General features: G+C 36.5%; 1 protein-coding gene across 4 annotated transcripts in view; it reads left to right on the top strand.

Annotated features, from left to right (window-relative positions):
- The window catches only part of ADCY3 (adenylate cyclase 3), a 69,459-nt gene that overhangs the window by 16,851 nt on the left and 38,781 nt on the right, over nt 1–13,827 (top strand). For all 4 annotated transcript variants that reach the window (XM_087929852.1, XM_026715944.2, XM_087929838.1 and 1 more), the window contains one exon: nt 9,363–9,512. In XM_087929852.1, the coding sequence (XP_087785978.1) occupies nt 9,363–9,512 (150 nt within the window). The remainder of the gene's footprint in view (nt 1–9,362; nt 9,513–13,827) is intronic.

Genomic DNA, 13,827 nt, shown 5'->3' with positions numbered 1-13,827 from the left:
ATATATGCTTTACAGAGTATAAACTGATTTTGCAGCTTTAGGTTGCAGCATGAAAACTTTGTATTTGGGATTCTAGATACCCGTGCTCTGCTCCCAGGATACTTTATTCCATTCAGCAGCTTCCTTGTTCTCACATGCACAGATGTTCACAGACGTTGTGCACACGTACACAGATGTTCAGCATGTTGTGTTCACTGAATATCAATATGCGTAGAGGTTTCTCATTACTTTTTATTATTATTTCAACAATTTTAGGAATATCCTCCTGTAACCTGATAGTACTATTTGGATTACATAAAGGTGGGCATGCCAAGAATATGTTGGTTATTTTGATATAGTACATTTACCACATAAGGCTGAAAGCTCTCTGATACCGGTAGCAGTAAAAAAGAATTGGAAATGAAGGTCCCATCCTTCCCCATTCCATATCTCCTTCATATACATGGAGATATATTAGTTTGAAAAGTGACAAGTCCTTGAATAAAGATTGGGATGTCACTTTCTATGATCCCAGTCAATTCAGTGTGGGGGTTGTTGAAAGTTAATGCAGTAAAGTGATTATAGTGGAATAACTAACTTTTCAACCATTATGTGAATTTTGCATAAATTTCTTATAATTGTGCTGGCCCAATCATCCACACACACATACCACAGGTATAAGGAGTCTTTATTAAGGCTCCCAAACCTGAATTGTATTCCTTAGCAATTCCCTGTGCCGGCACCAGCTCAACCTCCATGAGTTCCACCGGCTTATGAAGGCAACACAAGTCCTCAAGGCAAGATAAGTCCAGTCCACTAGGCAAAAGCAAGTTCCCAAGGCAAAGACAAAGGCAAATCCACGGGCAAAGGAAACAATTGAAGCGACACAATCCAAAGTTCAAGGCAAGAACACACAGCAAGGAAATATGAGCACATTGTTCTCAGTATCGCCTCCATCTGTTGGCTGGGCTAAATATGCAGGCGACCAAGAAGGGCGAGGCTTTCTCCTCATGAGTAATCTGGCTGACCTTCTCTGTTCCTGCCTTTTATGTGCCCTATGTTTTGTTGGATCAATGCAGAAGGCAGTTTCTTTTCCTCATCACTGACTGGTTGCACGCAGAGCCATTTGTGCAGGCATGCAAGCCCCAGCCAAATTTACCTGCAGCCTCGGGAGGCTGAAAAATGGGCATCTGGAAATACCAGAAGTGCCTGTTTTCAGCCTACGGAGCCCGGGGGAGGCCCTTTTTGTCCTCCCGGGGGCTCGAGGGAAGCCGGTATTTCCAGAAGTGCTGAAACAGGCCTGTTTTTCAGCCTCCAAAGGCTGCAAAGGCTTCCCTTGAACCACCGGGAGGGTGAAATGGCCTCCCCCGGGCTCCAGAGGCTATCTGGAGGTTGAAAATGGGCATTTCCGGCAGGCCCGTTTTTCGGCCTCTGGAGGCTGCAGAGGCTTCCCTCGAGCCTTCGGAAGGGCAAAGAAGGCCTCAAACAGGCCGAAAATCATCTGGGAGGCGGGCGCATGCACATTGCAGGTAAGGGGGATTGTTGCACACACATGCGTGGGGGGGACGGACAGGGTGATTTTGGCACAACACAACAAAAAGGTTCACCATCACTGTAGTAGAACATGCAGGTCTATTCCACACTGCTTATCCCCAGATTAATGTGCTGGACTAAGGTGGCTTGAATTCAGGTGTCACTTGACCAAAATGCCCAACCTCTTTTGCCCAACCTCTGTATGCCCAACCTCTTTTTCTGGTTATTTCAGTCAGGATGAGGGAAGACCTTAGTGAAGGCTATTTTTGTTCCCAAAAGAACATAAATGAAAAATAAATAAATAAAAAACCTACATTTAGACATATATAGTACTCTGATTCACATTGTATAGATATTTCAAAAAATGGATGTTGTGTTCATTAAGGCAGTCTGTTCATTTTTTATTTTACTTTTATCTTTTATCTTTTTTTTAGAAGTTGGTAGTTAAAGCCCTTGGCTCTTTCTGATTGCCATCTCAAGGTCACTTTCTTTTGTGTTCTAATTTGTTTTTCATAGCAAGTCAAGATTACAGTAGGAAGGCTGGCCTTAATTATTACATAGAGGAAAATACATTGAAGTCCAGCATCCTGCTTCTTGGAGTGGCTTATCACAGCATCAGAATAATAGTTATTTTTTACCATTGTTTTTAGCATCTGACATTCATGTAGAGATAAATGAGCATACAGTGTCCACTGAGATATCATGAGCAAAGGCCATTGATACATTTTTCTTCATTATATAATGTATAAAATTGCCCCTTCTAAGAATTACTAGAATATTCTGGAATACCTCTAACTGTTTTCTGTCCCAGAATACTTATTTCAGGAAAATTAACAGAATTGAGGTGGAAAGGCTGGAAGGTAAAGTCAGGAAGATGAATGAAACATGGTATCCTAGGAATATTCACTCTCACTTTGCATATCCTCATATATATTTGCTTCATGTCCTTATAAAACCATTCATGTTAGTGGTCATCCTCACAATAAGATTTGCAAATGTTTTCTTCTAGAATAAAACTAAAATGTTATGCAACTAGATTGGTGTCAGGCATTCAATCATAAACTTTCAGAAGGCCAAAGTTTAACTAGATTAAACAAAATGACAATGCATTATAGTATATCTATGGTTCCTTATATAACCTTTAGTAGTTTGAGCTGTAGCAATAAGACATGAGATATAATAGAGGCCACTGATGGATTTGGACAGTTAGAAGCTAGGTTCAAATCTTCTCAGCCATAGAACTCTTTGATATGTTCATTTGTCATAGTGTCATTGAATCATGTATGAACTCAATCACTGAGATTCCTAAACCATGATTTACAGCTTATATATGAACCCAGATAATTATGGCTTAATCTTAAAACTATTGTTAAACAAAAAAAGATGGTTTAACATGATTTATTTGAATTTAGTGATGGGTGACTTTTGAGCTAACTAGTCTTTCTGAACCTAACTTAATGCCTTCAATAATGGCAGAGCTTCTAATGTACTTGAAAAGTTCTCAAAAATTCAGGGAGAGATTCAGAGATGTAACTACCTTGAAAATGGCCCATATCGAACTGTACTGCATAGACAGAATGTTTTATGATATTTTGTATGATCATTTTTATGTCATAAAATGTTTTATAAAGTTTGCCAATTTTCAATTTGACAGGAGTTACGGATCCAGATACTGGACACATTCTGTAAGTTAGCCCATTTGAGGTACTTGGTTCAAAAAATGTTGCCCTACGATGCACTGTTTTCAACCAGTTAAAGGTTACAGGCATGAGAGTTTAAGTAGTATATAGAAGACAGATAGAAAAATTCCTGTTTGAAACCCTAAAGGGTTATCACTGTAGTTAATACTTGACTGGACTGATAGCAGTATGGCAACTTCCTGTTTTTCTAATCTATCTCTCAGGATTTCTGGAAAATTAATACATGGGTAGGGTCAGGGGTGGGATTCAAATTTTTTAACAACTGGTTCTGTGGGTGTGGCTTAATTGGTGGGCATGGCTTGGTGGTCATGTGACTGGGTGGGTGTGGCTTGGTGGTCATATTATTGGCCAACTCAATATCACTCACATCGAGGCATGCATCTCTTCGCCTGGCCTCTCATGACTGTGGGGATACTGCAACAGTCGTAAGTGTGAAAAATGGTCATAAGTCACTTTTTTCAATGCCATTGTAATTTTGAGTGGTCACTCCACACAAGCAAAGTACCAGCAAGGGAGGGAAAAAAACCTCCAGAGAAGTTCCTGAGACAGGAAGTCTAGTCCTGCCAAGAATGTAATAAGGATTAACGGAGAGGAAGTTTCTTTAAGCAACACCAGAATGTTTCCTTCCTGCCTTCCTTACAGGATTAGGCCAATAATTTCTTCTAACAACCAGTTCTCTGAACTGCTTAGAATGTTAACAACCGGTTCTAGTGAAGAGGTGCAAACTGGTAGAAACCCACCCCTGGGTAGGGTAAAAAATGGTGTCTGCTTCATTAATTCTATGAGAATATAAATAATAAATATAGTTGGAAGGAAACTTTGAATGTACTCTAGTTTGATTGCTTGCTGGAGTGTAAACTTCCCTGATAGAGGCCTGTCAGAGCTTTGCTTGAAAGCCTTCAATGAAGGGCTACCTATCATCTGTGAAAGCAGTCCACTCCTTCAGTAACAGCAATTACAGATAGTCCTTAATGAAGCCCAAAATTTATGTTGCTAACTGAGAAATTTGTTAAGTGAATTTTGCCCCATTTTACAACTTTTCTTGCCACATTTGTTAAGTGAATCTCCTTACAATTGTTAAATTAGTAAAATGGTTCTTAAGTGCATTTGGTTTCCCTACTGACTTTGCTTGTCAGAAGGTTGCAAAAGGTGTTCACACAACCCCGAGACATTGTCATAAATGTGTGTCATTTGTCAAGCATCCAGATGTAAATCATGTGACCATGGGGATGCTGCAACAGTCATAAGTGTGAAAAACGGTCATGTCATTTTTTTCAGACCCGTTGTAACTTTGAACACTAAGTGAAATGTTGTAAGACAAAGACTACCTGTATTGCTTTGCATCTGGATAGATAAAGGTTCATCAACTAATTCCTGCAGGTCAAACATTTCAAGGGATCTTTATTTATTTATTTACTTGATTTGTCAATTGTTTACAAGATAACAGGTATAAGTATAAACATGAGTAAGAATACAGGAAATAGGTACGAATAAATGGGGACAATAGGACAGGGACGGGAGGCATGATGGTGCTCTTATGCCCTTACAGACCTCTTAGGAAAGGGGTGAGGTCAATAGTGGATAGTTTGAGATTAAAGGAGTGGGGGTTTGAGGATGTAACAACAGAGTCAAGTAGTGCATTCCAGGCATTGACCACTTTATTGCTGAAGTCATATTTTCTATACACACACACACACACACAAACACACACACAAAATGGAAAGAATATGTTTCAAATTGAAAAAAACAGCTATTATGCTTTTTTCCCCTAACATCATACAGATTTTTTTTGCTATGGATATGCAGTCCAGGTGAAAATTTCATCACTTCTCTGATAATAATTAAGAATGTCTAGAGAGAGATGAATACAAGTTTGTTGTGGTCTATGTTATGATATAATGACTTGCCTTTAACATTTATCTTGAAGCCAGCACATTTTCAGTACTTCAGAACATAGGTGGTTGTCATGACAACTCCAGAGTGTTAAAAATGGCAAGTCAACGGTGAACAGGCATGAGAATTATTGTGTTGAAAGTGGGGGTGGGAGATGGAATGGGTTTCCCTCAGATTATTCTTAGAAATGTTTTTTCAGAGGCACTTGAATGAGAGAGTCATCTTATTTTAAAATAAGTCACAGTCTTTTAGTTTAGGAATTCTGAAATATTGTTTTGATGGATTTTATCCTTCTGTTTTCCAAAAGTGTCAGGCAGAACCTCACTACATGGAGATTTTTCCTTTTTTAATTTGTATAATTTTAAACAATTATTAACAATTGGTTCAGTAATCCTCAGTGCTGGGCTGAACAATCATTTGGTGACAGAGGCCACACTTAAATTTAAGGATTTATGTTCCCACCCACCTTGTGACCCTATTACATATGTGTATGAAGCTGCAATTTTTTTTTGTAGTTTTACATTTCTTTGATTTTTAATAGTGATATATTTATCTAGGAAGATATATTTCATTTTGATGTTAATGAATCATTCTAGAATAGTTATGGGGAAATGATCTGATTTTGGATTTGATAATGTATTGGCTGAGCTGCAGTCCAACACACCAAAAAGGCATCAATTGGGGAAGTGGGCTAGGAATAATTTCATTACCAGTTGAGGTAAAACGGGATAGTTGGAACATTCAGAAGTACATGGTCCATTAAAGACTGTATATGTAAAAGGTTTAAAAGTAGGCAACTTTCGGGAGCAGTCATGCAAGCCGCACACGGTTTGGTTTTGGACTTAAGATAGGAATCTGTTTGCTCTGTGGTTATGGGATGCAAGCTGTGTGTAAAAAGTTGCTCTCCCCAGGCATCTTCTTGCCCCTTGATATTCAAGTAGCTAGAGAAATGACAATGCTTTTTTCTTTTCCAAAACACATTAATGAAGACCTAAGAGCAATGGCATCTCAAATGTTGCTGATGAGATATCTGGGTGTTAGTTTTTTCTTCTTCTTGTGTTACTATTTTCTGTTTTGGTCTCATTGTTTCTTTTGCTTACCCAACTACAAAGTGGCATTTATACTGTTCATTTTTATTGAAGGTTTAACTTTAAACCAGAGATGTACTATACAACAAAATCCCAGGGATTTTTTTTTAGCTCTTAGCTGTAGTCCTTAGTGGTTTATGTCTTAGCTACAGTCCACAAACAACTCCAGATATTGTTACCAAATTATAACTTTCAGCGGGACAGAAGAGGAAGTGTATTCATTACATGACTGGATAATAAACATTTTACTTGTATTTAATTTTAATTATATGCAAAATACATTAAATCAGAGTTTGTGTTGAGGCAGCTTTACCCTTGACTTTTTGAAATGTGACTTTCAGTACTTTAAGGCCAGAAAAATTGCAAAATAATAATAATAATTAGAGGCCTAGTATTCATTGCCATTTCCTGATTTCTCTGTTACTTTTATACAATGAAAGGATTATTGTTGGTAGAGGAACTGTTGTAATGGAATATAGAATTATGAAGTTGAAAGGTGTCAGTAAGGCCATTTAATTTTATCTCTTGTTGTGTGCAGGAATCTGAATTATTTGTTGGGTTTGCTGCATCTTGGATAGGCTTTCTAGTCTCTGCTTGTACAGAACCAATGAAAAAGTACCGGTCACCAGTCTTCAGTTGAACTGCTCTTACTAGTAGGATTTTGTTTCTAACATTCAGTCCAACAATGGCTTCCTGTAACTGAGATCTATTATTTGATATTCTGTACTCTGGAATTGTAGAAAATAAGTCCTAATATAGGATTCTGTAGGACATTTTTTCAGTTATTTGTAGAATGCTGTGAAGAGCCTCTCTTTCATTTTTCTTTAAGATAAAACATACCTATTCCCTCTAACCTCTTTTATTAGGGTATAGTCTCTAGTTCCTCAGTTGTCTTTGTTGTCTTTCTGTGAATTTGTTCCACTTTCTCTTTAAGTGTGATGCCCAGAACTGAACACGATACTTGAGCTGGGATATTACTAAGGTAGAATAAAATGATTTATGATATTAACTGAGGTAAATTAGTAATGTGTGTTTTTGAATTGTCCCTAGTAACAATTGTAAATGTTGTCCTAAAAGCTTGGCAACTGATATGCCCTCTTCAGAAATTGGTTTTAAAAACACATACAATCACAGAGTTGGAAGGGGCCATTTAGAATTTTAGATCATTAGCTCAAATCTGTTGCAGGTTCAGGAATTCAGATTAAAGCATCTCTGATTGATGACTGTCCACATGTTTACATATGTGGGGAAAATATTCATTTAGTTCACATGAAGTGCAGACCTAATTTTAGAATGTAGCATTTTGACATTTTGTGATTCTATTGATGCATCTAATACTTTCACACACATCTTTCACATAAAATCTATAATAATTTAGATAATCAAGAAAGGATAGAATTGATTTCCCTCCAAATAAAGGAACCAAATGTCATTTTATACTTTCCTATCTGGGAAATTGTGCATTTTAAATTTTTTCCCTTTTATTTTTGTTCCATTGCTTTAACTGTTATTTATTTTAAAAATACTGTTGTAATGGTGAGCAGCTGACCCTTTAAATCAAAGCTAGTCTGATGTGCCCAAAAGGAGTCACTTCACCCTTTTGGTCCAATAAAGGAAAAGAAGAAGGTTCTGTCAGATTTGGGACAGGAAGGCTTTTGGGAGTTTTTGGAGAGACTTGGTTGGAATCCTGGATAAGGGCTTACCTCAGACAAGGTGGGAGATGGAACTGTTTTGGCTATAGTTAAAATTGCATTAGGATGTTTTGCATTTAATTTTAAACACTGATTGTATGTATTTAGAAGATTTTTTTGCCATGCTCACTAAAGTTGACTTTTTGTTTCAGTCCTGACTGGTTGCTTTCTTTGACCTGCTTCAGCTTGGCTGAGGTACTAATTCCCAAGTTTACATTTCCCCTTCTGTATCTAGATTAAAATTGGGTGAGGATTTCCCTTTCAACCCTCTCCTGGTTCTCCAGAGGAAGGCTGGTGTGGAAGGGAGAAAAAGGTTTATAACAAAGAGTGATGGCAGTAGAGACCTAATGTGCTCTTTTAGCTGTAGGTGCAGGTTACCTCAGAAGCTAAACATCTTCAGAAAGAACAGTTGGTTTGACCCTGAAAGGGTCTTTCTTATTATAACTCTAGATTTAGAATAATCCAAAACATATTTCACTACTGATACTAATTTGGGAATGTTAGGTGTTGTTAATCTATCTACACTAAATTGTAAAATGAAGAGACATTTTACAATTTTAACATGTACTGTCACAATGTACTGCCATTTTGCAATTTTAGACAATCCAAATTGCTCTTGCAATATTTCAGTTTGTTTAAAAAATGATTAGCAATCAACAGATGGATAGTATCAAGACTGTAGGAAGTAGTAGTATTGTTTATACCACGCTGGTAAGGCCATATTTAGAATACTGATTCCATTTCACTGGATGGAGAGTCTGGACATTAATTCGTGGTAGAGATTGTATTTTGTAGGCAGAATATCCTAAGTCTAGTATGATATAATATACAGAGGTTTAGATTGGGAGGTAGTTAAGTGAAAAGAACCTTTTTCAGAGGAGAGAAAGAGATGAGCATTCTATTTGCTCTTGGGAGAAAAACTGAATCTGATTCATTCAGCCTAAAACAATTTTATAAACTAATGTCATGCTTTTTTAAAATTCAATTTAATTCTTTCCACTCCTGAATGTGAATTGAAATCCTTCTATTCAGAATGATGTTTGTGTTTTCTATCTGTATAGTCCACTAGGGATAAACAACCTGAAACTCTTCAGGCTTTTTGAACAATAAGGGCCAGACTTATTGAAGTTGTGATCCTTATGCTGGCTGAATGTTATGGGAGTTATAGTCTAAAGTATGCTAAGATTGCTTTCATTGCAATATTGTAATAGGGGATGCTACAATCAATAGCAGGCTCTCATATGGATAAGAAAGGGGGCTCATTTGCCTCATCTTCCATACCTGTATATTTTGGAGAATGAATGGGCAATATATAAACTTCCAGTGTATTTCAATATGGCTAATGCAGAGGATTAATGGGAGTTGCCATTCATCAGAGTTCGGAAGGCCACCTGTAACCTACTCCATTTCTAGGAAAAAACAACAACAATACTTCTCTTGTGATGACTGATAACTAATTTATCCCCTTTTCATTCAAGATGTTATCCAATGTTGCCATCTATCTGTGCACCATCTGTGTGGGTATCATGTCTTACTACATGGCAGACCGCAAGCACCGCAAAGCCTTCCTAGAAGCTCGGCAATCTCTGGAGGTCAAGCTCAACCTTGAGGAACAAAGTCAGCAGCAGGTAAGAATCAAAGAGTTCCGTCTGCAGCTTCTATTTTGTTTCTGGATCATATCCACATGGGCAATTCAAAACTTGAGTTTAATATCTAAGAAAACCCATTTTCTTAGTTTTTGATTTCTAGATTTGTATGTAGGTACATATGAATGTGCATGACAGAACTATTTTTGCATCAAATTTACTGGGCCCATCTCTGAGAAAGTTACTGGCCCAATTCTAGCTCACTTGTGAGAGCCATATTAGTTTCTATTCAGAGGATTTTGCCTCTTTCCTGGAGTTCAGAACTTCTCATTTAAGCTTGCATCTCATTGGGAGGATTCTTCCTTGTTTATACTATTATAGATTAGCTGTTTTCAGTGAAATCAAGAAAGAGGCTATGGTGACATTGCTGTTCCCATAGCAACCCATTTCTCTGTATCTGCTATCAAAGAATAACCCTCTCCAGGCCCTCAGTAAAAATGCACTTAATAATCAAATTATTTTCATTCGGAGCAATTCCCAAAACTAAATTAGAATCTGCTTTTGAAGCAGAAACTTCATGAAGATGGCTAACTGAATAAAATTAATCCTCAATTTGACAGAATATTCCTTCTGCATTCAGCTTGTCTTCTCTTGTGAGCCGATGCTAAATTAGACTCTAGTTGTGGTCTCGCCATTGAATTAAACAGAACAGATAGGATGAGCTGAATCCAACAATGCCTTTCAGATGGAGCACAGAGGAAGGTCGGATTTAGATTGAAGGTTTCTAATGTAGCTGGAAGACAAGCCATGCAGAGCTATAAAAATTAAAACTTATATTTTGAATTGTATTGAAATTGTATTGTATTGAATCTATTGGTAACCAGTGCAGTACTCATAATATGGATGGAATCCTGTTAAAGAAACCCTTGCCAACCAGTAAGTGAACTGATACATTTTGAGCCAACAATAGTTTCCAAATAATTATTCAAAAGGAAGCTGCAAGTTATATAAAAAACTTGAGTTGTATCTTATCTGTTCTCAGCATTTTCAACTCACCAGTAATCTGGCTAATTAAGAAAGACATGAGATGTAATTAGTTTGATAGGCTTCATCTTCAAACACCATAAACTGGTACATAGAGAACTAAAATAAAGATACACCAAGATCTTTCTTTCTGATATAGTCTGAATTATCTTTCATGTGTTGAATTTTTTGCAGTTTAAAACTAGAGAAATAATTCATTCATAGCTCGAAAAGTGGGTTTTGAACCTCTGATTATAATTAAAAATGTTTTTTTCTGACATGAATATATTAGATTTTCAGAAAAACATGTTGCAGAGTTAAACTTCTGTATCTCAGCAATTTATCTGGGGAGGGGGGAAAGGAAGGAGGGGGGGAGAGAGAAAGTGTGTTAATCTCAAACAGAATATTGGAGACAGGAGAGAAAAATTATTTAAAATTGTTCAGGTGAGGCATATAAAGTTCCTAGTCCTGCATTAATGTTGGCAACAACATTTTTTCCTGTGATTATGAGTAATAATGGTAAAATTTAGCGTGGGTGAGATCTGAAAGCTGAAAGTTCTTTTGCAAAAGAGGTCAGTAGGTCTTTTGTTGGCTTGGTGTAAAAACACAGCAGAACTATGTCCTAAAAACGAATGCAATATATTTAACCACATTAAGAAATACTGCAAAGTGATACCGGTTTAAAATGTTGCTTCCCAGCGTACAGTACAATATTTTTTCATAGACATGACAGATGATAGGCTTGTGTTGCCTCAGTGCAAATAAACAAACAAACCTACAAGATATCTTTATCAATTTGTTTAGGTCTACAGTACAGGGACAAAATTAGTCTTCCACTTTTATTTTTCTACTAAAGCCTTCCAACTTTTTTCTTGTCCTCCCTCCTTTTTATTGTAATGCCATGAATCAGGATATATTATATTATTTCATTGCAGATTATAATGCAGTGATGTTTATATAATATGATTAAAAAATAACATTCTATTATTTAAATAACACAAAGTATTAAACTAAAAAAGTAAAAGTTCTGTCAGTATTAATTGCCATGATGTCAAAGGGTAAGAGTATTTAATTTTTCATCCAAAGTTGAATATAAAACATTATATTCATTAAAGTATTAATTTTATGATAGTAGTTTCAGTGCTGAACTAAAAGTTTAAATATTTGTATTGTTACTTATATGTGTAGGTGTGTATGTATGTTGATAAAAAGAAATAAAAGCTAGATGAAACAAATTTAATAAAAGTTAAAATACTAAAAGATAGGGTAAAAAAGAAAAAGGGAATTTTAAAAACTTATTGATTTTTTATACATTTATTAATTTGCAATGTTTGTAAGCATTCGGGCTCTCTTAAAAACCAGAATATAAGTGGTTATAATTATCATGTTTCTTGATATATTGTATGCAAGGGAAACATTTCTGCTTAAATTTATTTAAACTTCCATTGTGTCAGTTATACTGTTAGTTTTCCCCTTGCTGTGCATTCTTCAGTTTTAAGTTCCCAACTGGACAATTTTCAGGACTGTATTTTTCTGTTGGGATGGATTTTCAGGAGGGAGGACCAAGAGATAGTGAAATTTAGATTGTTTGGGAAAAAGAGGGTCAAGATAGCTCAATTCATAGGAATTCTTAGAGTATATCTTTAACAATGAAAGCTTAGTTTTGCAAGATTTCTCTTTATAGGTGAGAAATACTGTAATAAGGGAAACTGCTTAAAATATCTCTGCAAGTCTTCCATGTTTTGGGGGTTTGTTCTGACAGTTTTTTCCCCAGTGTTGAGCAAAATTTATCCTTAGATAAATTAAATTTAGATTTAGATTTCATTAAATTATGGTATTTCTTGTTATTTTTTTGCAGACTATACCTAATAGTTGTGGTTTCATTTCAAATTTATATTCCAAAATTTTCTACATTATACTATGCAGATCTTTTCAATACATTTGAGGTCTTTTATAAGACTTTTATACATTCTCTTCTGATTTTGCCTAAGTAAGTAACTGTTTTGGTGATAAATAGCAGTTCAATGAGTAAGAGTCTGATTTTTCAGCAAGGCAGCAGTATGGGGGGAAAATGTTTAAACTTCTCTCACCTGTGTTGAAAATCCTGATCAGTATTGGGAAATGGGAACTATAATTGTGTTTTGTATTCAAGGATGCTGTTAACTAAGATCTAGTTTCACTTCAGAGGTAAAATAGAAACTCCAAATGCCTAAAGATCAAGACACATTCTAGTCTACCCTTGAGCAGATGGAGAAGGAATTATACGTCTTGGTTTGGTTTCAAAATGCAACATTTTTAGTGTATAATATTTTGGCTGGAGGCTTGTAAACAACGTGCCAAGCACGTTGCTGGATGAAGAGAATGCATACTGAAAGATTCAAAACAACATTTTCATTTCAAACTGCAAGCGGTTTAACATATATGCTTTACTTGTGCTGATAGAGATTACGAGAAAAGAAGACTATTAGAAGAAATTCCTTCCGTCTCTTTTAACAAAATAAAATGTTTCTGTTTTCCTTCCATCCCACAGTTCCAATCAGATCTGTCCATTTCTTGTAATTGAACCTTGATGTAAGATGGAGTCACTATGGCAACCCATTTCCAAGACAGCAAAAGGCAAATATTTCCAGATTAGTCAAACTGTTGGTATCAGAAAAAAATACAGAGAGCAACAAGGAAAGGTTTCTTTGTTGCCCAGGCATAAAGATGAGTTTTCTCTGTTCAACAAATTTATCCTACCGGTATCTCTCCTGAGTTTTCACTGAAAATTATAAAAGCTTCTGGGTTTGATTTTAAGATAGGCAAGCAAAGAGAATAAAGGCAGACATGTCTCTGATATATAGTTTGATTAGACCGGTTGATTTGGTTGTTTAGACTTTATATAATATATAATAATATATAAAATATATGGGACTTGTAGCAGGCATCTTTCTGAGATACGGTTTGCCAATCTTGACTTCTGTTAGACTGCTGCATTCTGGCCTTCCTTCTTCACTCTGTTTTCATAGAGACATAGAAGTTGCAATGGTCATTTAGGCCAGCGGTCGCCAACCGGTGGGTGGGCCGCGAGAAAATTTTGGTGGGCTGCAGAGAAATCTCACCCCCCAAAGCAATTAATCCAGGCTGCGCAGAAACACAAGGCTGCGCCACCCACATTGCCCACGGGAACCCTCCCCGCCCACTCACTCCTTACCCGGTAAACTTGCCTGCTAAATTGCTATTTTTCCTTTTTCCGACCATCATCTGTTCTGCTGTGCCAGGAGATTTAGATTAGCTAGGAAATAGGAAATGGTTGGATTTCTTGCTTTCTAGCTAGTCTTTAGATCTTCGGCTC

Source organism: Pseudonaja textilis, chromosome 1 (assembly GCF_049901715.1).
Source record: "Pseudonaja textilis isolate UNSWEBS1 chromosome 1, rPseTex1.2, whole genome shotgun sequence".
Taxonomy (NCBI): Eukaryota; Metazoa; Chordata; class Lepidosauria; order Squamata; family Elapidae; genus Pseudonaja; species Pseudonaja textilis.
The sequence above is the reverse complement of the archived record's forward strand: the minus strand, read 5'-3'. Positions and strand labels throughout refer to the sequence as shown.